The 25570-nt window shown below is 44.7% G+C and overlaps 2 protein-coding genes across 6 annotated transcripts in view; one reads left to right on the top strand and one right to left on the bottom strand.

Moving 5' to 3' along the window:
• Positions 1 to 6808, top strand: part of ZSWIM8 (zinc finger SWIM-type containing 8) — a 66424-nt gene extending 59616 nt beyond the window's left edge. For 4 of the 5 annotated variants that reach the window (XM_081006488.1, XM_081006487.1, XM_081006485.1 and 1 more), the window contains 4 exons: positions 247 to 420; positions 3978 to 4097; positions 5031 to 5209; positions 5763 to 6808. In XM_081006488.1, the coding sequence (XP_080862614.1) occupies positions 247 to 420; positions 3978 to 4097; positions 5031 to 5209; positions 5763 to 5966 (677 nt within the window). In that variant the 3' untranslated portion in view covers positions 5967 to 6808. The remainder of the gene's footprint in view (positions 1 to 246; positions 421 to 3977; positions 4098 to 5030; positions 5210 to 5762) is intronic. The other variant, XM_081006486.1, reaches the window with a different exon arrangement.
• Positions 6809 to 9095: 2287 nt separating this feature from the next.
• NDST2 (N-deacetylase and N-sulfotransferase 2) overlaps positions 9096 to 25570 on the bottom strand; it is a 72162-nt gene continuing 55687 nt past the window's right edge. Inside the window, 11 exon segments of the mRNA XM_081006503.1 lie at positions 9096 to 10488; positions 10490 to 10573; positions 10672 to 10774; positions 12522 to 12631; positions 13507 to 13677; positions 13861 to 14035; positions 14589 to 14712; positions 16010 to 16106; positions 16744 to 16926; positions 24241 to 24369; positions 25298 to 25483. Of these exon segments, the coding sequence (XP_080862629.1) occupies positions 10318 to 10488; positions 10490 to 10573; positions 10672 to 10774; positions 12522 to 12631; positions 13507 to 13677; positions 13861 to 14035; positions 14589 to 14712; positions 16010 to 16106; positions 16744 to 16926; positions 24241 to 24369; positions 25298 to 25483 (1533 nt within the window). The 3' untranslated portion in view covers positions 9096 to 10317.

Genomic DNA, 25570 nt, shown 5'->3' with positions numbered 1-25570 from the left:
GGAACTACATTATAAAGCCTGCTCACAGAGAAGGCAAACAAGTGAGCCTTCTTTAGATTTTCTAGGACATGTACTTCTGGGTCTACTTGCTTATGTTTCCTCTGTCTACCGTGTTACTACCAGAGTTAATATTAACCCCACAGGTATATGACACAGTTTGGGGCAGGACGTAGTTGGCTGAAGTGCTATAGCTGTTTGATGCCAATATTTCCCCCTCCCCTTTATACTGTTGTTTGTTTTCTCCAGTAGGAAGTGTTCATGCAGGGTCTACATTCCCAGCGATTCAAGGGACTTCCTTGACGAGTCTATCTTCTCAGCCCAGCTCCCTTGTCACTGGCGGCTTTCCTTCTGAGGATGAGCAACACAGCCAGCCTGCAGGCAATCAAGGCGTGCATCACCTCCACTCTGCCTACCGAGTTGGTAAGGACAGTTAATTGTGGCTCTTGCAACCCTCTCACCTGCAATTCAGGACAGGGCTACTGTATGTGAAAATTGACTCTTGTGCCCAGGTCAATTGGGAAGGTGTGCCAATTCTCACGTGATGAAGTGGTTTTAGACTGTTGTTTGGTTTAGGCTGGAATGCATAGCCACAAGTCTTAAAAGCCGATCACAGAAGCTTGCAGTGCATGAATATTTTGAGGGAATGTAAGTGGGTTTGGGGGATGGAATCACAGTGAGATGAAGTGTGCCAATCAGTAATGTGAGTGCACCAGCTGTCAGCAGTCCTGAGGCAGAAATAGTCTTTGAGGAAAGATTTCTACAATACTGAGAGGTTCATAGGATTGGGGTGAACGTTAAAATGGTCTTGGTGAGTAGATACATACATAAGGAGGGTTGTTGTTTTTTTGCCAGGCTGGGGGCGGGGGAAGATGCATGTTATGAATCTAGTGTGGAGTGAGCCTTCAAATTGATTCAGAGAGAGATGGAGTATGAGGATGGATGCTTGGTAGCTGAGATAGTCCCTTTTACCTATGTATAGTTGAGTCTCTGGCACGTAATGCACAACTAGTCCATGTTGTAGAAAACATGTCACACTTTTATAAATACTCAGGTTCTCCTTGAGGTTAGTGTCCTCTGGAGCTCAGAGTACTTGAGCCTTGAGTTGCTTCCTCTTGCCTTCCAAGTAAAATAATTGCAGGGCAGGGAGCTTGAGTTCAGTAGAAAACGGCATGGACGGAGCCAGCTTCAGCATCATCAGGTCTAAGTGCCAGGGCCTCTGAGGATCACATTAGGAATATCAAGCTACCTCAATACCAGGAGCCAAGGAGAGGATGGTAGAAACCAGTGGCTTAAAGATCCCTGCAACTCCACCCATCTTGGCAATCAGGCTCAGGAATCTGGTCATATAATTGGACAGCTTGGCATTACACCTGGGCCCAAGCAAAGTATAGCTGTTGGGTGCATTCAGGATCTCCCTCAGGTACATCATTCTCAAGGATGCCGGCAGCTTCTCTGCTTCATTATAGTGATAATAATCTGCCTCCTTTGTGTCCCTCATGATTAGTATGGCCCATGCTGAGACACTGACTGTGACAAAAAGCCAAGGGCTATCCAGTGTTTCTGGGGGTAAAGCAGAACAAGCCCTTCTGTCTGCTTTCAACAGGCATGTTTTGTGCAGTTGGGAGTCTTTCATGGACCTATGCCCTGTGGGCACCACATGTACAGCCTTTATCTGAATTTTGGCACCTCATTCATAAGCATTCTGGTACCTTGCTGTGCCAGACAAGCATAGTTGAGCTACTGTCTTGAAGAGGTTCTTGATTCTCGAGAAACCAAACTTTGATCAGGCTGACTCACCACTGTTGGCTGAAGATATTTTGCTGCCCCAAGTGGAGACCAAATGCCCCACTCTGCTGCATTGCAGGACTAGCACTGGGTCTCCCATGAAATGGGAGGAGAAACTATTGCAGATGTCAGTGGAACAAAGCCCATGGTCATGGTGTGAGGTAACTGGGCTAGAAATGACAGGCTTGTAAGACTCAACCATATGAGCCACCTTGTTCAATATGACCTGTTCTGAGCAGGAGACATGTGTAAGATAAGCCTTGATTACTGTTCCAAGGAGGGAGATGGAACTCCCCTCAACCTCTGCTTTGTGATGAGTCCTCCAATCTCTAAGGTCTTGATACCATGTGCCCATCCTTGACTGCATTGGTTATGAGTGACTGCCAGGACTTGGTCACATTGAATGGTTCACACCCTGCTGGTGTTGCAGGGCTATTGAGAACTTTGGTTTTCAAGGCTGATAGTGGTGTTTAACTGTAATGTCCTGGATTGATTACAAAATGGATTATCTTGCAGATTCCTAGAAATCAAAGTTGGCCCCTTTTGGAAAGCCTATAGAATGGATGTAACATAATTCCAACTGTGTGCTGAGGGTGGAGATCCAAAACAGCCTATGTGGTGTTATTTTGGGACACTGAACAAAATAAAATGTACACTGTCATATAAAATGGGGATTGGAGGAGGAATAAAGTTCCTAGTGGCTACTAGAAGGTGAATGGATGCGAAGAGTTTGCATGTTTCAGTGATTTTTGTAATGCTGTCTTTTTTTGCCAAAATAAAAATTTAAACACAAATGAACCAACCAACGATACTTCCTTTTTCATCTCCGCCTACTGCAGTCTAATAAAATCATAGTAATTACAGGAAAAGGAATTGATCACTGCATATTTATATGGAACAAAGAATGTTAATTGGGGGATTCGGTCACTTATTTCTTAATTTTACTATGTTAACACAGCCTTCTGGGCTATCTTGATTATCCTTCAACCTTAACTAAGTTTCCCTCCTAAGTAGACTATACAGACACCTGTAGGGTTCTTGGGGTGTGAAGAAGAAGACACACAATGAAATGGAAAGGGAGCAGGGGTGAAGATCCATCATGTGTTCCCTCAATGCCGTTCAAAGCCTCCGTTTGTCAAGGCTCACAAGCAGTGCACAGTTTGCTTTCTATCTCTAGCACATAATCTCCTATATTGGACTTTGAAAGAGAGTCCAGCTGGGGTAGAGCGTGTTGCTCTCTGCCTTTTGCTTTGAAGGGAAGGTGAAGGCATGCCTTCCAGTCCTGGCTTTGGGCTGACATCCAAATCCTTGGGGCATAAGATATATCTGGGATGGAGCAAGTTGTTACCCTTTACCATTTAACACTGTGGTAAAATGTACTAGTCTAGGAAGTATCCCCCAGGTAGGTGGGCTTGTAAGATGTCCAGAATTTGGGGTCAGCCTGAAATGTTCTGGCTTGCCCTGGTCACAATGTATCCCTATACTACTCTGGTCTAGGTTTGTATTTACTTGCAGTTGGATTCCCAGTTGGCCATATTGAAATTGATTGCCAGTGGGAACCTGGGCATTTTCAAAACTCCTTAAATATGGAGAATCCAGACTGTCCTGAGTTGCTCTCCATATTGTGGTTGGTGTCCTTATCCATTCTATGGCAGAATGATGTAGAGGAGGGGTTTGTGTCACTGGAGTCCCCTTGGAAATATTGTCTCCCTGTTTTGGCTGTTCTCACAGACAGGAAAGAGTACAGGAGCAGAGGGGGAAGCCTAACACAACAGAGAGTGTTGTTTTGCATAGGAACTGAGGGCATAACTGAATGGTGAATGTTGATGTCTGTGTTTAAACAAAATGAAAAATGAAAATAAAAAGTCCCGCTGGCTTTCTATTTGTTTTTTTTAAAGCTGCTTTTGAAAGAGCAGAGGAAGATGTACATTTGTGCTTCCCCCCACCCGCTGCTTCTCAGCTCCAGATCGTTCTGCAAGTTGTCGCTTCGTCTTCTCCCAAATCCACAGGGATTACAAATGTCGTCAACCTTTTTACCACCTTGCAAAGATAAGCAGAGACACCATTTGGCATAATTGCCATCTCCTAGCTCATTTCTATGAGATGGTTGCGAATGGGTGGGCACCACCCCTCTTAAGTCTTGTGGGGCTTAACTTGGTTGTCTGAAATTTTGAATTTGCACTTCCCTGCAGGAATGTTAGCGCTGGAGATGCTTGGCCGCAGAGCTCACAATGACCACCCCAACAACTTCTCACGCAGCCCACCCTACACAGAAGATGTGAAATGGCTCCTGGGATTAGCTGCCAAATTAGGTAAGGCCCAAGGCAGAGTAAAGGTTCACTTAGTCCTAAGGCAACATTTTCCACCAAGCTCTTCTGCTTTTCGTGTATCTTCATCTGATTGCCCAAACTGTAGCAGTGGCATTGATTCTAGAACTGGATAAAATGTGGAAAATAAAATTAATTCGCAAAGAGAGACCACACTAAATATTGTAGCTTCTGATCCCTAACAGAAGACTATCGCATGGAGATGTAAATGACACCAAAAGTGAGCAGCTTAAAGGGTTTTTTTAGGCACTGCAGGGATGGCTAACCTTTTTCGGGCCAAGGACTGCATTGACCCATGGTCAGCTGTATGGGGGTCCCAGGTGTGGCCTATGGTATGGGACCCCATAAAAGTGGCTACAAGTATTTCCCCCTTTTAAAAAAAATATTGGGATTTTTGATGGGCCATAAAAACATTCTGGCATCACAGCAGGTAGCTTCAGGAACTACGAATAATTCTGTTTTAAAAATAGAAAAAGTGCCGGACTGGGGTGTTTTTTTAAGAAAACAAAACAACTCTTGGCATCATGATATCAGAGTGAGAGACCTGGAGGCGCAGTAGAACATAAAAATACATAGGGGTGGGGAAGCAAAAAAAAGCTTTGGGCGTGTGGATAAGGCCCATGCATTAGTCCAAGTGTAATTTAGAAATTTGTTAAAGTTCTATAAAAAGAAAAGCAGTGTTTGTGGATTACTCTTATATTAGCTAGATTCCTCAATACTTTGTTTTAATGGCTGGTAAGTGAAAAGTAAGGCTGGCAGATTCTCCCTTGTCTGGTGTGTGCTCTGGCTCATTGCAGCTAATTTGTAGATGCTGTGCTCTGCCCCTTGCTAAGGAGGAGAAGTAGTTGTCCTCTTGGGTTTTCAGTATGCTTTGCCTGTTCTTCCTACTCAACTGCATCCACCTTTATTTTTCTGCAGGTGTCAACTATGTGCATCAATTCTGTCTTGGTGCAGCCAAGGGGGTCCTGAGCCCTTTTGTGCTGCAAGAGATCATCATGGAATCCCTGCAGAGGCTCAATCCTGCCCATGTCCACAATCACCTGCGCACACCAGCCTTTCACCAGTTGGTACAGAGGTGCCAGCAGGCATACATACAGGTACGTATGCCCCTTCCTTTCCATTGGGTCAATCTTGCTTCACCTAGGTGCTCCTTGCTGCTCCAGAAAGCATAGCCACACCATCATCTAAATACCTGCCTGGATAACGTGAAGGCTGTTAAGTCAAAGCACTTGCAGGTGAAGAACCTCCCGACGCCCCTTAAAGGCTGGCAGAATGAGATTCTTCATTTCTCATTTAGTGTATGTGTTGAGAAAACTGAGAATTAAGTCTTTATTACAGTATTGCTTGACTATCTAGACAGCCTTTTGTTTTGTTGTGTTGATCCTGGGCCTCAAAGTCTGCTTGTCATCCCTCCTTTGGGAGAATAAATAAGAGCCAGTGTAGGGCAGAGCTTAAAAGCTGAACCTTGACTCTTGAGTCAACGTTGTTGAGGGATCTTGGGCCAGCCTCTCCCTTCCTTCACAACCTACCTATTATGTAAGACGTTTCTGCCACCAAAGGGGAGGAGTGTGATCAGGTAGAACATGGAAAATGCATTATTACCTTGGAAGGCTGTATCTGAACATCATTTCCCCCTTGTGTCCCCTAAAGTACATCCACCACCGGCTGATCCACCTCACTCCGGCAGACTACGATGACTTTGTGAATGCCATTCGCAGCGCCAGAAGCGCCTTCTGCCTGACCCCTATGGGCATGATGCAATTCAATGACATCCTTCAGAACCTGAAGCGCAGCAAGCAGACTAAGGATTTGTGGCAAAGGGTCTCTTTGGAAATGACCACCTTTTCACCATGACGGCTTGGGGGTGGCTTCTTTTAGCTAGAGTTCTGTTCGTGGCACCCTTCCATACCGGATCTTTTTTTTTTAGCTGTTGGAAACCACTGATTTGATGTATTTATACCAAGGCATTCCTCTTCGTGCAACTGTGACTGTGCTCCACTTCCCTTGTTTTCTTCTCCCCGGCAGGTGGAGTCAAGAAAGTAGTTTTGCAAGTGCAAGGAAGTACGTGGGTGTGTATGAGAGTGTTTTCTGTGTGAGAGTTGCGGGGGTTGGGGGGGGGGAGAGAGGCAGAGTTGTCTGGCTGGCTGATACTTGGCCAATGCTTTCAGCCCCCTTCCTGTGCAGTTTTCTAAATGAGGGTGTGTGTGTGTGCGCGCGCGTGTGTGCCTGCATGTTAAGGGCGTAGGGTGGAGCCTGTCCTTTATAATATTTATTTTAGCATTTATAAATATGTATACTACTTTCTATAAGGTTCTAAAAATTTCATTCATCATAGGGCCAGGAGAGGCAAGAGTTTTCTTTTTGCGCAACCTGGGCTCCTCCGTCACCATTCCGCCTGCAGTAACTACCCAGAGGAGCTCAGGCTGAAGCGGAAAGAGCTCCTTCAGCCAGCACTGCCTACATGTTTGGATGGGCAAAAGGCCCCAGAACAGTATTGAGCTGGCTACTGCAGTTTCTTTGCTGCTTGGACTGTGGCCCCAAAGAGTTTTTGTCATCAGGCTTTGTAGGATGTTCCAACCATGGTGGTTCTGAGTTGTACAGTCATGTTACTTTGGCTGGGATGTTAGCTCTCCTGTAATCAATTTCTTATTCCTTGTTTCAGTTTCCTGATTAAAACACTCATTTTCTTAGACTGATTCTTTTCTCCATCCTTCTGTTAATCATGCTGAGGATGCGATAAAACACGGAACTTAAGACTGCCTGCAGCAGGAGGTTGTTACCTTGTAACATGAATGGTCTTTGACATACACCAGAGTTTCATTGCGATTCTGCTTACCATTCTAACACACAGTACTTAAGACTGTAAGACATAAGGCAATGAGCTAACCTGGTTAGAGAAAGGCAGGTCATCCAAGGCAGGTTGGAATGTGAAGAAAGGAGTTTGGGCTCTCTTGCTCCTAAACACAGATGGATTATTCCTGACATTGTCCTTTCCTTTCCTGTTTTGATTGTTCTTTACCTATTTGCAATTTACCTTGTTAAGTTGTTTGGGGGCATTTTTTGTATAAAGTGATGAATACAGTAAATAATATTACTAACAAAAATAGTAAAATCAAAATCCTAAGAGAGCCCTATTGGATCAGACCAAGGATTTTCCCCCTTAAGCATCCTATTTCTAACACAGGCATGCTCACAAAATTCCAGGTTGTTTACTGACAGCTTCCCTCTCTGGTAGTTCTGATTCTTCCTTTCACTATTAGTAACTTTGATACTTTGATATTTTTCAAGTAAAGAAGTTTGGCTACTGGCCCTGTAAGGCAAGGAGAAGATAGTAAGTATTATTCCCCCCCCCCAAAAAAAAACCCCTCTGGTGTGGCGTTGCATACTTCCTAGTCTTACACTATAAAGGAGGCTGTTTTTACTGATAGGTTATGAGAAATAATTGTATTTTTGTAACAGCAACACTTCTAGGAGATACTGTGTATGCTAGCTGGATCCAGTGACGTATGGTTTATCAAGAAGCCCTAGGTTTTTGTCACTTGTGTTTGACATTGTGCTTTCCATCCCCCCCCCCCCCCATGGTGGTTCTGATCTGGGTTTCTGCCCTCTAAGGTCCTGGTGTTGGTATCTGCTAAATATTTTTTCAAATATTTGTTTTGGCAGAGTTGGTGCTTCCAATAAGCAAGACTTCTACCCTTGGAAGCTGCCTTGCCTTTTTATAGTTTCCTTGGCCTTTCTTTGTTAACCGGCCCATTGAATGGGTTTGTATTTTTCGACATCTGTGCTATGCATTCTGTTTGCAGTCCTGTTAGGTGGTTTTAGGCAGATTCCTGCCAGTGTGGCTCTTTTGTCTCCCTTTCAGCCTTTTCCATTAATCCTCTTAATTTTTCAAAGTATTATCTCTCGAAATGAAATGTCAGACTTTCTTGGCATGTTTCAATTTAAGTTGGTTACTGTGAGTGGTTTGACAGTAGTTGCATCTATCACTTTCCCTAGCATGTGTCCAGCCCGGTTTTAATTTGCACCCACCTGTCTAAGTGTTTTTGTGCCTGTGATTATTATAAAAGCTAAATATGGGGCAGGTAAGGCAAGGGCATGCATAAAAGATTTCAGCTTTTCCTCTTTTGTTTGAGCACATTATTCATGGTGGATCATTAATATGTCAGTCTCAACTGTTTTTTGGTGGCCCCTACTGTCTATTAGATTAAGTCCCTTATTTTGCTTCCTCCTATGAAATGCCGTGTTTTTTTGTGATTATAGACTGGACCCTTTTTGGAATTGTGCAGCCTTTCTCAGTGGTACTGCTCTAAGTACAAGTGCAGCAACACTTCTCGGTTTGTGCAGTTTAACCTTTTTTCCAGTTACAAATGAGCATATTGTGTATGTTATCGGCAACCAGCATATGCTCTCAATTAATAGATATAAACATTGGAGATATAACTTGATGTCGGTATCAACATCTTGCCATTGTAAACGACTGTTTCCTGAGGAAACTCGTTATCTGAACTTGGTGTGTTCAAATCCTCACAATCCTAATTAGCTGTCTTGAGAGAAGTGATATCTAACTGCCACAGAAGGTGGCTTTAATCAGGGCTTTTTTTCCAGCCAGAACCTCTCACGTGGGCGCCATTGCCATTCTAAGAGGAGGGAAATGATGTTGGTGAGTTCCGCTTTTATTCATTTGCAGAAGCTCAGTTTGAAGTGTCAGAATAGCCCCTTCCATTTAGGGAGAGAGAAAATTGAGCTAGTTGAAGTAGCAGGGGGTGCAGGGCAGGTTATCTGGCCACCTATTGTGTGAAAAGCCTAGTATGTTTTTTTGGCACATGCACAGAAGAGGTAAAACAGCCATGGGCCCCTTTTAGCCATTGTGGGGTCCAGGGCGATCTCTGCCATGCAGTGTTGAAGCAGCTGCTTTGTTTCCTTGTACGTTCATAGCTGGCTGTTGTGGAGGTGTGGTATAACCGAACACTAGTCACAGAGAAATAAAGTAAGTACATTTATTGACTCCAAATGCTACGTCTAACCTTTATTTAGACATTGTGCTCAGCTGCAAGAGCCAAGAATTTATCCTTATCATTCAATGTGAATGACATACATGAATCCAGTGCAGGAAGCACAGCACTTGCTTCTCTCTTCAGCCACAGGGTTTTAGCACAACATTTCCCTCTGCATGGTGACACATTGGATGAAATATTATATAATCCATATTATATATTTACAAACAATGGTAAACTGACAATTAAAAATACACAATAACTAAGGCTCCATGTATAAGCTTGGCTGAAATCACGTTCCCCCTCTTGGAGTGGGCACACTGAGTTACCCCGAGGGCTCTTCCTGCCCCAATCAGCTGCTATATATATATATCCCTCAGTGAGCCTGGCACTTGTTGTGAGCAGCTGCTGGACCACTCTACATAAGGCATGTTAGGAGGGATGGGCAGGACTGCTGTAGCTCTCCACTCACATAGTGGTTGTAATGAGGAAATGCTGAGATTAAAGAGTTGGCTGGAGACCCACGACCTGCAGAATTTGAGGCAAAATGAGTGATTTGAACTGACAACACAGATTTGTAGTCCATCTCATTCAGCCTTGTTAAGATGAAAACAAATAGCCTATTTGAGATTGCTGAATCCCCTTTCCACCCCAGCTGAAAGTTAAGACTGTTCTGATTAGTTACAAGTGAACACTGTTTCTTTATAGTTCATGAATGAATGTGGCACCATCGTATCCCCCCCCCCCTTTTTTACCTGACACGAGTGGGGGGAATAGTAATCTCTCTCCCATGAGAACTTAACGCAAGTTTCTGCTGCCTTGTTGACTATTTCCCTGCCCTCCTTCCCTTTCCACTAGAATAGGGTTAATGAAATAACTAAGGCTGCAGTCAGATAAATGAAACTTGCTGTCCATTATTAGCAACATCACCCTAACAACCACATAAGGGTACAATATTAAGACATTCACTTGCTAGCATCCTGAGTGTTTTGGACATAAATAGGGAATGTCCCAGTAGCCTACACAGTTGCATGCTTTTGTTTTTCTGTGGAGTCTACTCTGGGCTTTATAGCACAGAAGCATTCCTGTGTCAGCCACCCTAAATTTTTTAGCTAGAGGGCCATGACCGCACAGTGGTTTGTGCCATTTTGTTCTCTGGGTATCTCTCCAATGTAACAAACCATTAATAGGTGAAAGTGCATGGTCTATAATCAGGCTAGCACACTTCCTGCTCCTGCCTCCAGTTTCCTTTCATAGAGAAGAGATGGCAGCAGTGTGTGTTTTTCCCCAGTGGCTCCCACATCCAGATGTTGGGCAGCACTGACGCCAGCACCCTGGACTTCAGCTCCAGCTAGAATTTTGCAGCTCCTCTCGGAGCCATGTAGGAAGGGGCTGTCCAAACTTGTTCATCAACTTGGATAGTTCAATGTTGTGCTCGCGATAGAAGTCTGCCAGGAACATGCGGGACTGCAACAGTTCCAAAGGGAGAGCAGAGTTAATGAAGGACCGCTCACAACCATCCCTCCCAATTACATTAGTGAGTTGAATCCCACTGGTCTACTCACTGAGGAATCCATGTCTGGATATTTTCTTCCTTTACTTTTCCCCAGGCACTTGGTCTTCCCTCCTTCCAGAACTTGACACCAAAATCCTTTTGCTTCATCAAACCTGAAAAAGGAGCCTGCTTTATATAACTGCACACATGGGCTCTGAGTTGGAGAAATCTGAAGGGCTAGGCTAATGGCTTTCCAATATTTTACTTGCTTTCTAGAGGAAAGGGGCTGAAAGCCGTTTCCACAAAGAAGTAAAACAAAGATTAATTTTTATTTGTTGCAATGCCTTGCTAATATTTCACAAGTGCATGAGCACTCGTGTTTCAAAATTTGCCAGAATAGTTTGGTGATCTGGTGCAGACCTAATGCTGGCTCCTTACAAAATCATAGGTTCCAAATTGGTAGCCACACTTGATACGTGTGCCACACTGGTACAACGTTCCTCTTCCCTGGTATTCACCATGGTTTTGTTACAAATGCACTAATGCAAACCAGATTCCCTCAGAACTAGTTTGCAAATGCATTTCTATCCATGGCTTAAGAATAACTGGCTTACAAAAAGTAGCATGATTTGCATTCGTATATGGTGCAGGTTTGTAATTGCGGAATCCTAATAATAATCATATGTGAACTGTGGCAAGAGGTTAAGTTAAACTGTTGTCTTGAGCTTCATAGGGGGTCTGATTTATCACCGACATCCAGCCAAATCCAACTCTGGTGGCAGGGAGAGGTCAATAGCTATGGTTCAGAGCTTTAAGCTTTAGGGCTTTGGTGGGTATTTACAGTGCAATCTAAGGCTGTGTATGGTGGCAGAGAATACAAATGCCTTATCCAGAGCCCTACTAGACTTGAGCCAGCAGCAGGCAGGCAAGGGCAAAGGAACATTTTTATTCTGCGTCCTTTCTTTCAGCTTTAAAAGTTTTTAACATGGAAAACATTGGGAGGGAAAGATTTACTCATGCTCAGGAAAGTGACTAAATACCTCTCTGGTTTGGGAGCCTATTGTGGGAAAGGAGGACTTTAGAGGTTTCAAATCCAAGATGCTTCCTGGGACAAACCCTTTTTGGCCCTACTGATATTGGAGGAGTTGGCGAGGGAAGCCCTGGCATAAGGTCTCTGTCTCTGGTGTCAGAAGGGTAGAATCCCAGGGACTACACTAAGGCTGGGCAGTGTCAGGTTTTCAACACTGCAATGTATCGCCAGCCAAACATTGTTATCTGTCGCTATGCCACAATGTTGAAATGGAGGAGGGAACAAGCTGCATTAGGCCCAGCCAGGGTAAAACTGCCACCGCTCTCACTGAGGCGGTTTCACCCTGGTACCTCGAATGACGCAGTTTGTTCCCACCTCCCACCCCAAAGCCTCTCTGGCTTGTGAGCAACACGTCGGGGCTTGCTCAAGCCAGAGGCTTTCTTTAAACTCTAAACGGCCGCCCATGCCTCAGCGGAGCAGTTTAAAGAAGCTGAGGGAGGAACAAGCTGTATTGGCCTGTTGATGCAGCTTGCTCCTCCCTCTGCGGCATGAGGGGCAGAGTGCGATAGCAGTAAATCATGGGTGGGTGAAAACTGCCGCTGCTCTTGAGTCCCGCTGGTAGCAGAGAGAGGCTCAGGAGCAGCGTTGGTTTTACCTGCAATATACCGCTTGGCGAAGCTGCCATCATGCTCTGGGTGAACACGCACAGTGGTCTTCAAGGTGGCATACAAGAACGTACAACTCGTAAAGCAAAAATACAGCAGCAGTAAATGGAAATGGAAACACTGCCAGCAGTCCAGATCATGGAGAAGCAAGCTGCTGAAGAAGTATGGGGCCTCAAAACATTTACAATGTATTTACACAAGCAAAGGCAGGCATGCAATCCTTACTTGAGTGCTTGGGTATAGTTGAACAGTGGTGTAACCCCCAGAAACCTTTGGATGTTCTCCATGACAGATGCGGGGCTTTGTCTGAGTTCCTGCCCATCCACAACCAGAACCTGAATTGAAGGAGAAACAATGAAGGTTTCAGAATAAATCTAATCATGCTAAGGCTCCCCACCCCTATCTCAGTTACCTAAGTCACATACACTTAGCAGACAATTCTCCTGCTCATTTTCTATTCCTGGAAGGGGTGGCATAAGTGAGTGGAATTTCTTTAACATACATTTACTACGATTGCAGCAATCAACATATAGATCTTGCATTTTCAGGCATTTGCCTGAAGTCATGAGGGTTAAAAGTGTGTAGCTGATAGAGGTGAATGTGCAAGCCCTACTCGACCTTCATGCATTGAATGCAAAGGTCAAAAGGAGGCCTTTACACACTTTCCGCTGAAATTGCTTTAGAAGCCTCCATGGGGTCAGAAATACCAAAGGCAGGGTCCCCAGTACTGTGGAGTCTTCCAAGCATGTTCAGTGGAACTTACTTAACACCCACCTTTAAACCTTCACAATCGATACACAAATACCTGAGGGGAGCCAGTGTACTGGGGAATATTGCATGCAGACTTTGTGTATATGTTCCCGCCTCACTACAGACTTTTAGCCCATATAAATTCAGGCAAGCACCTGGAGCATCCTTGGTGGCTAACATAGAAAGCCAAAAGGCACAGTAGATTGTTTTACTTTCTTTCCAACTGAGTTGACTCAAATATGCTTTTTATAAAAATTCTGTAGTCTCATTTTTGTGAGACCAACACAGCAACAAGATCCAGGTTTACCTGTTGTGCAGGTGAATGCTAATAAGGTACTCATTAAGAGTGAACAAAAGCAAACATATAAAGGTTTATCAAAAGCATATAAAAGTTCCCCTTCAAAATACCACCTGCATTGCACAACAATGTGATTATAAATACACCCAAAGGCTGCTGTACCTGTCCAGAAGGATAATACATCAACCACCTCTCCAGATGAGTGGAATACAATCCAGGATTCAGACAGCGGTTCTGCAGGTTGTGCAACTCCTGAGGGGCTTGGGGCCCAGCAGAAATGATCTGGTAGAAAGTGTAGTTGAGTGCCACAGGGTCGTTGTGAGCACGCTGGTGCTACAAGCAGGTAACGGGGGGAGGGGGGGAGGGAGAGAGATGCGTGAATTAGCAGCGCACTGATCTTTCTAGTGTACGAGGCAGCATATCTATATACTACATGCACCATCACATCCCGCTGGCCCCAGCTGGGTCCTGCACATACTCCTGCTGTGATGCCAGGAGGAGTTCTTAAGGAATTACCTGATACCAGGAGTATGCTCTGTCAGCTGGGTTGATCAGGATGGCAATTATTTTGGCTCGCGGAAGGAGAGCGGCACTCCGCCTGGGTACTACTTCGGTGTCAAAGTAATTGGCACTTTTCTCAAACATGAAATCTGTGCTGGCATTGGAGGGGATGGGAAAGAACTCCATGTACCTGTCATGTGAAGAAAACCGGGAGAGCATGAGAACAAGGCATGCGTAATAATGGTGATGGGCGTGACACAATGGGAACATAGGGGAGAGGCTAGTACCTCTAGCATTTTGTCAATCAGAATAATCAAGTCCTGAACCATCATGGTAGACTCAAACTGAGGCTGAAGCCAGGGTCTGCCTCATGACCAGATAAGCACTGCCCATGGTGTTGAAGGCCATGGCAACTACAGTTTGATTTAACAAAGGCAGCTGTAAGACCAGCCAAATAGGCCACTGTTCACCAATGTTACCATATCATTTACTTCAAATCTCTATTTAAAGGTTGACTGAACTCAAAAATTAATACAGGTTAACATACACAACATTAGGAGGCAAAGCAAACCATGCCAACGGCAACCAAGTTGACTGAAACCTGCACAAATCATGATTTTTAATCCCACTGAAAGGTTTCTGATGAGGGTCAGAATGCCTAATCCGACTGAATCAAAATCCCACTGAAAGTATGTGGGACAGAGTAAAGGCAAATCAGTGAGCACGTGAGTCAACACACTTACCAGTCAATTCCTTTGTGATAGTTGAGTCCATTAAAGAACTGGATCTCTTCATAGGTGGAGGGGCTTGGAAAGTTGCTGGTAACAGCTGGGTGCATGGATAGGAAGAAATGCACAGCTGTCGTACCTGAAACAACACAGTGGAAACAAAACTTGTGAGGGATTTGTCTGGGAGCAAAAAGGTCTGAAACATAAGCTGGTACTGGCACGACTGCTACCAACAGCTCTTCATGATACACAGAATTGTTTGCCCTGGGCTAAAGCTGTTGCTCATATTGCTCAACCTGGTAAGGAAAGCCCCAAATATAACCACTACCCTCAGCCACTCTGGCAATTCCCATTTGAGTAGGCAGGGAGCGAGCTTTGCTTCTTTCTGAAGCCAATTGCAATATAATTGATTAAAGTGGAAAGATCTGAAGCATATGAAGCCACAAACTAGGCCCAAAATGCAAGACCTGTGCTCCTTCATGCTCCCTCCCTTATAGTAGCTTTTAACTGTCTGTCCTCGTTTCTATCTTTTTAAGTAAAGTATGATATAAAAGGTAAAGGGATCCCTGACCATTAGGTCCAGTCGTGGCCGACTCTGGGGTTGTGGCGCTCATCTCGCTTTATTGGCCGAGGGAGCCGGCATACAGCTTCCGGGTCATGTGGCCAGCATGACTAAGCCACTTCTGGCGAACCAGAGCAGTGCACGGAAACGTCGTTTACCTTCCCACCGGAGTGGTACCTATTTATCTACTTGCACTTTGACGTGCTTTCGAACTGCTAGGTGGGCAGGAAAAGTATGATATAATCATCTTTTAATTACTAGTTTTCATCCCTTACCAGTTTTAAGTCTTATGAGTTCACTTCATCCATATGTTTTATCTTATGCTGGTCTGTGACCAAAATAAAGTTTGATACTGAAACATTATCATGCAGCTCAGTTGCATAGGTCAGTAAGAACATCCTTTAAAACCTGACACAATCAAGCCTGTAGAGGGCACCACTATACCTTTCCTACACTCAAAGGCGTACTCGTTCTTGTTCTACATCTTATCTTAGCTCGCCAGTTCTGGAATTTAATATTAATTGGGTGGAACGGGCAACCCCGAGAAATTCAAGATGACAATTTGGGCAATTGACAACTTGGAATTGCTTCCCCACCACCACCTGACATTTCCCAGAAGACCTAAATCAGCTTCCCGCTAAGTTTTAAAACAGCGACAGAGAACCTCCGTCTCTCGAACTGCTGTCAAACTACAACTCCCATCATGCCTGACTATTGGCTATGCTGCCCAGGTCTCATGGGAATTGGAGTCTAAGAACACCTGGAAGACCACAGGTTCCCCCATCATGTTCCAACACAAAAAGAAAAAGGCCACGTCACACACGTATTAAGGGGGGGGGGGAGAGAGACCATGACGTCCAGTGGGTTATGTTACCAGTTTTCTGAGGACCGACGATGAGAAACTTGGGAAGCCGGTCACATGTCTTCTCTTTGGACCAGATGTCTTTATGCCGCTTGTCATCACAAGGGTTCTAGATCAATTAAAAAATCACGCATGAGATAATGTGGGGAATAATTACATCAGGCCTGATAGAAGCACTTTCGTGTTTACCCCAGGCACAATCACTCTGGTCTACAGCACATTAAGAGCTTGGCTGGCATGTGTCGTAGAGCACATGCTGGCATCAGTGCTCTATTCTGGATGAAATGATGGTCATTTGTTGGTCAAAGGTATTGTGGCAGTCTCCTGAAGGAGTTAACTGGGCGGGAGCATCAGCAAGCCAACAACGACACGCCCGAGGAAAGAGGGAAAATAAAATCACAACTGCAATGAGGACTCTATTCAATCTGTTGAACTATTTAGCAGTGCATTTTCTCCATAACTGGGGAGGCCTGGAAGTTTAAAAAACTGAGCCTAAAATTCTGACAAAAGGTACCCAATTCTGTTCAGAAAAACCATACAGCATTTTAGATCCCAGAACCACCACTAGTTCATGCCTTGCGTATTCCCCCCTTAAGGTCTTAACAGGAGAAGTACAAACTTTTCTGTAGCAACCAATTCACATCCACTCTGCTCAGAAGCCCTTTATTTATATTAAACTTATATTAAAGCTCCGAGAAAAACTTCAGCTGCAGGCTGGTTGAAGGGAAATTGTCCTGGAATCGCACCTGCCACAGAGGGTTCTTTTCCTGCGAAAATATTTCAAAATACTTTTTCGCCAGCTGGATGGGCGGCAGAGTCTGAAGACGGAGATTGGTCCAGCACTGCACAAATTTGACGAGGCTTTCGAAAGTGTAGAGCCCAAGGCGATCGTTTCCATAATTGGACAAGTGGGTCATGAAGATGCTGATCTACAAACAAAGGAGGAAATGGGGGCATTTGTTAGTGTCAAAATATTGATCTCAATTGGAAAATTCTATCTGCTTTCCACTCTTGTTCTGCAGGGGCAGCATTGGCCAATGAGCATCTTACATACTCTCAGCAGTTGCTCTCGTGTGCAAAATGAAAACAACCCATTGCTCCAAATCCATAGTTCCAATGTTGACACTACAGTGGTGCCCCGCAAGACGAATGCCTCGTAAGACGAAAAACTCGCTAGACGAAAGGGTTTTGCGTTTTTTGAGCTGCTTCGCAAGACGAATTTCCCTATGGGCTTGCTTCGCAAGACGAAAACGTCTTGCAAGTTTGTTTCCTTTTTCTTAACACTGTTAATACAGTTGCGACTTGACTTCGAGGAGCAACTCATAGAATGCGGTGTGGTAGCCTTTTTTGAGGTTTTTGAAGACTTTGCTGATTTTTGAAGCTTTTCCAAAACTTCTTTTGCAGCCATTTGGTAAGTTAAACTTTTAAAACTTTTTTGGGGGTTTTTGGATTTTGGGTTGGGGTGTTTGGAATTCAGGGACTTGGTGTTGGGGAGGGGTTTGCAAGAATCTGGAAGCTTGTGTGGTTTTTTTCCTGCATTTTTATGATTTTCTGTGATCATTGGGCCACTCTGCTGTTTTTTTAAACAAAAATTCTGGGTTTGAATTTCTGTGTGGACAATGCTCCTGCTCATCCTAAAGGCCTTGAGTTGGACTTGTTGGAGGAGTTCAGCTTCATCAGAATCATGTTCCTGCCGCCTAACACCACGCCACTGCTCCAGCCGATGAATCAGCAGGTCATCGCCAATTTCAAAAAACTCTACACCAAGGAGCTTTTCAGGCGATGCTTCGAGGTGACTGATTGCACCACCATCACCCTGCGGGAATTCTGGAAGGACCACTTCGACATCGTCACCTGCTTGAAGATGATCACCACGGCCTGGAAAGGGATCAGCCAGAGAAATTTGAATTGCGCTTGGCGCAGCCTGTGGCCTGACTGTGTGGCACCAAGTGACTCTGATGCACCAGAGTCAACAGTGGTGCAGGACATTGTTGCCTTGGGGAGGACCATGGGCCTGGAGGTCACAGAGGAGGACATCAGCGAGCTGGTGGAGGAGCACGACCACGAGCTGACCACCCAGGAGCTGGTCGAACTGCAGGCAGAGGCTGCACAGGAGCAGGCCTCGCTGGAAGAGGAGGAAGCAACTGAGGAACGGCTGTCCTCCAAAGAACTGAGGGACATTTGCATGAAGTGGAAGGATGTGCAGGCTTTTGCACAGCGGCACCACCCTGACAAGCACGTGGCACATGACCTTGCGAACACTTTTGATATGAGGGTCATGTCGCCTTTCAGGGAGGTGCGGAAAAGGCGGATGAAGCAGCAGACCATGGACAGGTTCTTCAGCAAGAAGCAAAGAGTGGAAGAGGAACCTTCTTCGAGTGGTCCCCCAGAGTCTTAGAAAATGTACTGTACACTTTGTTGATTTTTAAATGTTTTTCTGTCATGTTTAGAAACTTAATTTATTGTTCCTTCAATTTTTCAAATGCTCTTTACAGTATGTGTGACTTTAAAGAGCACTTAATAAACTCTTGTTGTACCAAATTTGGCTTTGTTTTGACTTTTTTTGACCATAGGAACGCATTAATTGAATTTCAATGCATTCCTATGGGATTTCGTGCTTCGCAAGATGAAAAATTCGCTAGACGAAAAAACTCGCAGAACGAATTAATTTCGTCTTGCGAGGCACCACTGTATTCAGGTCCCTTGGGCAGGTTTTCTGGATACTCACCTGTAGCTTGGTTCTTCAATTATTATTATTCATTTGATTCACTTATAACCTGCCTCTCTATAAAAATAAATAAATGAATGCCCAGGTGGCCAACTACAATAAAATCCACAATACAATAATGATGCAATCTATCCAGATGGATTAAAAAGTTTCATTTGAAATCACTGTCTCCAAAGAGTCGCATTCAGTTGGGCAGCGCTACAAAGCGTCCGCATTTAAAGATTGCATGCAATCTGGATTCTTGCTTTCCTCAGGAATCCTGCAAATGACCTTTTACATGCAACACAGTATCACTTCCCAGGGACAATTAATGGTTCAGCAAGCTCCCACAATGGACAAACCAAGTGGGTCTAAACTCAAAGAAGCCTGTCTGAGGACATGACTTTAATCTTACATTGCCATAAAGGCAGGGACTTTGCTGCAGCCGACATTGGCTCCCTCAAAGTCCTTGGGTGCTGCCAAACTTAGGGGGTGGGTTGCTCTTTTGAGGCTTGAGACATCTGTTTTGTATGGTCAGTCATAATTCTTTTTTATTTTTAGCCAGATTGGATTCCAAAAATGACTTCAGTGATACCAGGTGCTCATGATCAGACTCAGTCTCTGCAAACTAATGTGGCTCCTAAGCAGATATGCGGTCAAATGAAGACAAAAGAACCTTCCTTTTAAACACACAACCTCTCACCTGGCTAAAGAAGCCAGGTGTCTGCAACAATCTGTGCCTAAGTGACAGTCACCAGATGATAACACCTGTTAACTCTTTAATTAAGAAGTCTGGTGTGGAAAGAACAGATACCTCATCTGTAACACTTCCCAGCAAAGCTGGCCCCTAGGTAAAAGAACATTTAACAAGTGAGGAAATTGGATAGGGGAGAGGAAGGAGAATTAACAAGGTCATGTATTCAGTTTGATTATAGAGAGACTGGTTTTCTGGCAGGCAGGCCTTGTCTGGCATTAACCAGATCAAGTACATCATCATTACAAGGAGAACCCCAATACGTCTTTCCCTCTGGTCTCCAGTTTCCCCGTCAAATGTGACCATCTTAATACAGAATTCCAAACAAGTTTTGGGAACTAGCAGCAGAAGCCTTCCTGCACTTGGAGGAGGCTGGTGTGACTGTGAGGCGTGGTCTGCTGCCAGATGCTTCCTTTCCAGCTCTGACCTTTCAGGGCTGGGGTGATTTTGACACCCAAGAGCACACAGTGCATTGAGAGGCTGACCTGGAGGCTCCATGCAAACCATCACAAGAAAAGCACCCAACTCGCAAAGGCAGTATTCCCATCCAAGTGCTAAATTACTGACAATTAGCTTCCAGAAGAGAAAGGATTACTAAAGTATTATGAGGCTGGAGGGGGAATGCACCAGCTTCTCATGGAGGGGCCTCAGGGATTCTAGTAGCTCTGGCTAAATGCCTTACACCTAGAGGGAGAGATCTCCCAAGTTTGTTGCTTTATCACGTTCACCAACAGGTTTGGGAGAGGAATTGATTTTCTAAATCTCTGGGCTCGGGACAGGAGATTGGTCTTCACATTAACACTGCTGCCTCTCAGAAGTTAGCCTGAGTGATTTCAAGATCTGGATTACTCTAGGCCAGGGAATGGGGAAACTTGGTGGCCTTTGAACTGACTACAACTCACACGAGCCCCAGGCGGCATGTTCAATGGTCAAGGATGACGGAACCTATAATCCAACATCTGAAACTGTTTTAAAGGACTCCCTAGGGTGACCAATCCACAACCACTGGTCTTGGGGCCTCTTGGCAATGCTGTATTTTTATTCATGCACGAACTGCTGAGCTCATTATCACCTAGTGCCATATGGGAAAAAAATATGGGCCCAGATTCAATGATCTCTGATCGCCAGCAAGGGCTGTTGCATTAGCGTAAGGGCAAGAATAATGGTTGCACAACATGAAATCTCAACACTATACTTGCGCTAGCAGAAGTTTGTTGGGCGACCAGTTGTGCAACATGGAGTATTGTATCTGTTGTGCCACCAGCTACAAGAACTATGCTGGCTCTGTGCCCTTCTCTTGTGCATGTCATCGCTAAGGGACTTTAAATTCAGTGTAAGTTAAATTCCCCTCTTTTTGTCTCTAACCCTAGCTACATAATCATGCACCATTCCACAGAGACAGGAATTTTGGATGAAGAAGCATTGGCAAACAACTTAGGCTTCTTGGAATCTGAGCCCCTCAGCTGAATTGCAGCCGCTATCCAGACTAGCCTTGTTAACTACTTTTGAATGGTGTTTGGCATATAAGCAGTATATTAATTAATTAAATAATAACGACAAATCATTCTTTCTCTCTTAATATATAGAGTTTGAACCAAGCTTGTTTTGACTGTCTAAAATACTGTCTAACTACTGCGGTCCCACCAGTGCTCCCGTTCCATACCTTCCCAAACTAGTGACTCACAGTGGCAACTGTTGTCTACCTATCATCTGACAACGACACCCGACAACCATTCAGACTAATTACCAACAGGCAAGTCTGATCTTATTCCCCAAGATTCTGCCCCCACCTCATCTAAGCAGCCACGACTATTCCTTATAACTGAACTCAATTATTTTCCCTGGAGATGTTAAAAAACCCAAGTGTGAAAGGGTAGCAATCAGAAATTAAAACAGCGAGCTGAAAATACAACACGCCTGGTGCAGAAGGAACTGGAGGGGTCAAGTGGGAGGTGTGCAACTCTATAGCTTCAGGGAAATGCAAGCAAAGATATGCAGTGACTGCCTTTTCTGGGAGCAGAAAGCTGCATTCATTTGCTGACATCATGGTTTGCTGGCTAGTCAGGAGATCAAACATCCTGTGTTTATACTGCAGAGTTAAACACACACACACACACACACACACACTCCAACTCTTGCACTTCTGCATATACTCACAGGGATTCAAACATCTGTTATGGATCAGTGAGGAGAGGCTGTTTGGCGCTCTTTATTTTAGGTGGGACATCTTTATCAGTTAAAGAGGAAGGAGTGAGAGTTTAAAGTCAATTGGCAAGCAAAGCAATTGGTTCACGGACCAGATTGATGATGAAAGGAGAGAGCAAACCAAGGCCAACAACTAGGGAGTAGGATGAGTTGAGGGGACACAGGACATGCTTTTCGGTATTTGGTGTAAAGTAAATTGCTCACTGACTTGTTTTTACAGAAACATCAGGCTGGGAGGAGGTATTGGAGACTGTAATACATTCTGTCCTCTTGCCAAGTGTAGTTAGCTGGGAACATCAGCAATCCTCTTTCAGCGATGACATTATAGAATCATAAAATTGTGTGGTTGGATGGGACCGTGAGAGTCATCTAGTCTAACCTACTGCAACGCAGGAATCTCATCTAAAACATCCTGCCAAGCCACAGAGTGCTCAGCACTCTGGAAAAATTGAATCAGAAAGTTTTCTTTAAAATGTTCTGGGAAGTTTTCTAAATTGATTGGGATCTGATAGAGCAAGTTTATTTCACCCCCCCCCAAATGTACCCTGTGTTAATTTTACATGCTGTAAAGTATTTGAGATGAAACATTCATCTAGAAAAGAATCAATATGAAAACCACAATGTGGTTTGAGTGTTATATTTAAACAAATACAAAGCTTAACTTAGAAATAATCGTTATTGGAATATTTGCCACTATTCTAAGACATGTCAATTTGATAGCCACGAACTTCCCTGACATTTGAGTGGGGGATAAAAGCACTGAAAACTGCTAGTATGCTAATTTCAGCATACCCAAAGAGCTGTGCATTAGAGTAAAGATCTTTCCCATATATGTATGCGGTGCCCACATCTGAAATACGAAAGGAGGGAAAGTGTGGGATAACCAACATGCTTAAGTCTAATTAATGCATTCATTAAGTCTAATGAATGGATACAATTGCAGTTGACATGGGGAAGTATCCAGTTCATGCACCAGAGGTGGTTTTAGGGTAGCATGACTAGCACTGAGCTGCAGGGGGCATCACAACCATGATGGAGAACAGAGCGCGACAGGCAGAGGGTGCCAAATTTTAGCGCTGCACAGGGCGCTGCTGAAATTTGAGACACCCAAGTCTGCCACTCAGTCACTGCATGGGGGCATGGAGGAATCATGCTTGCTGGCCTCATCTCTAATCTCTAGGCACCTGCTGCACCCGCCCTGCCACCACCATTAACCCCTGTGCACATAGAGCAGAAGGTTCAGACCAGTTTCTCGCAGGCAGATCTAAAGACTGAACACTTGGAGGGCAGGGACAAAGCAAGCGATTGCAACCCTGTTTCCCCTCCAGGCTTTGAGTCTAAGAATGTAGGCTGCCCCTGAGAAGAAGGTTTATCCCTAGGAAGAACCTCTGTCATAGAATCATAGAGTTGGAAGAGACCACAAGGGCCATCGAGTCCAACCCCCTGCCAAGCAGGAAACACCATCAGAGCACTCCTGACATATGGTTGTCAAGCCTCTGCTTAAAGACCTCCAAAGAAGGAGACTCCACCACACTCCTTGGCAGCAAATTCCACTGTCGAACAGCTCTTACTGTCAGGAAGTTCTTCCTAATGTTTAGGTGGAATCTTCTTTCTTGTAGTTTGGATCCATTGCTCCGTTTCCGCTTCTCTGGAGCAGCAGAAAACAACCTTTCTCCCTCCTCTATGTGACATCCTTTTATATATTTGAACATGGCTATCATATCACCCCTTAACCTCCTCTTCTCCAGGCTAAACATGCCCAGCTCCCTTAGCCGTTCCTCATAAGGCATCGTTTCCAGGCCTTTGACCATTTTGGTTGCCCTCCTCTGGACACGTTCCAGTTTGTCAGTGTCCTTCTTGAACTGTGGTGCCCAGAACTGGACACAGTACTCCAGGTGAGGTCTGACCAGAGCAGAATACAGTGGCACTATTACTTCCTTTGATCTAGATGCTATACTCCTATTGATGCAGCCCAGAATTGCATTGGCTTTTTTAGCTGCCGCATCACACTGTTGGCTCATTTCAAGTTTGTGGTCAACCAAGACTCCTAGATCCTTTTCACATGTACTGCTCTCAAGCCAGGTGTCACCCATCTTGTATTTGTGCCTCTCATTTTTTTTGCCCAAGTGCAATACTTTACATTTCTCCCTGTTAAAATTCATCTTGTTTGTTTTGGCCCAGTTCTCTAATCTGTCAAGGTCGTTTTGAAGTGTGATCCTGTCCTCTGGGGTGTCATATTTATGTCCTCCCTGAAGCATTTTCAGTAGGTTCCTGGGTGGCAAAACTGTTTGGCCAATTTTTCTCCCAAATGCTTCCCTTCACTTTTTTGCCCAACTTTTGCCAAATACACACACACCTCAGCTGTTTTCTTTTTCTGTGCTCTTAAGAAAAAAATAAAATTCATTGTTGACATCTGTCTGTCTGAGGAGACAGCCCGGTGAGAATTAGGCCTCAGGACTTCTGCCTGTGTTTAGAATCAATGCAGACTGTATTTCCAACTACTTTTTCCCATCCTTCACCACATAAAGCACACAGGTAATCACAAACACTGCCCCCCCCCAATGCTGCAGTACTTACTGGGTTCAGGAGCACTGTCAGAAAGAGTTCACCACCGCGAATGCTTTTGTCCAGCTCCTTGGAGCCACCAGGATACTCATTATAAAATATGGTGTGAGTGAAAAGACCACAAGTCTGTCGAGGCAACACCTGGGAGAGCCAGAGGGAGAGGAAAAATGAGAGATGGCCGTGGATTATCCCTGTGAATTTTAACATGCAGCCAAAGGAGAAGGCAATTCTACTGGGGTTAGATGGTGTCAACATCATATTTGCCATTCTGCTATCATTCCTAACTGCCATTTTCAGTCCCACTCCAAAAAGAAAGAAAGAAAACACACACCACTTGGTGTTCTGTGGCTACTCAGCATATTTAGACCTCGTGAGGCTGTTCTGAGGTTTCCTTCCCCACAAGAAATTTTCCTAAACCTTTTCTTGCATTTCCGCAAACCTCATGGTTCTCCTAAGCATGCTGAAAGCACCATCCATGCACAAGAGTCAACTCTTTTGGCTACGTGAGGACTGGCGCTCAAGGGAACTGAGTTCTTTATTAATATATAATGTAAAGTTAAAGGGGGGAATCAATCCAGCCTCTCCTGCTCAGCTGCCCAATAGTGACACAACTGTTGGAGCAGTTACATGGCTCCACTTGGAAGTTCTTCTGTCTCGAATCCTACATACTGGGAATTCTACACTGGTCTGAGTGATTGCTACAAAGAACTGACTGATTTATGAAGGGCAAGTCTATCAGTGGCTACTAACCACAGTGGCTATGTTTTGTCTCCATTGTTGGAGGCAATATGCCTCAGGATTCCAGCTGATGGGGATCACAAGTGGAGAGTACTGTTGCATTCATGCTCTGCTTGCAAGCCTCCTAGAGGCATCGTTGGCCACTGTGAGAACAGGGCTCTGGACTGCATGGGCCTTGGCAAAATCCAGCGGGACTCTTTCTTGTGCTCCCTTTGCTTTTGTGTTTGAGTGTTTCAGGGAAGATTAGCATTCAAAATGCAGGGATGAGTACTCAATAAACTAGTGGCCATGTTTCTCCTCCAGATAATCAATAGGGGCTTCATTGTCTCACCATGATTCCATTATGGATGAAGCCCCGCCGGTACCGGGCAGGCCGAAGGTGCGGATATTCCTCTGTGCTGGTCACCTGGATGCCCCAGACAGCTTTCCATGCCTCGTAGAGCTGTGCATGGACAGGGTAAACTCCTGAGTGGTGGGGGGCTACTGCATAGCCTAGGTCTGTGGGGATCCCATGCTCCTGGAAGAAGAACACAAATGCTAAGAACCCTCTATTCCATGTACTGCTAGCAGTTTGCTGAATGGAAGGAAGGCAGAAATCTCAAAA

The sequence above is a fragment of the Podarcis pityusensis genome (assembly GCF_964106645.2).
Source record: "Podarcis pityusensis genome assembly, chromosome: 5".
Taxonomy (NCBI): domain Eukaryota; kingdom Metazoa; phylum Chordata; class Lepidosauria; order Squamata; family Lacertidae; genus Podarcis; species Podarcis pityusensis.
This window is presented reverse-complemented; position numbering and strand designations above follow the sequence as displayed.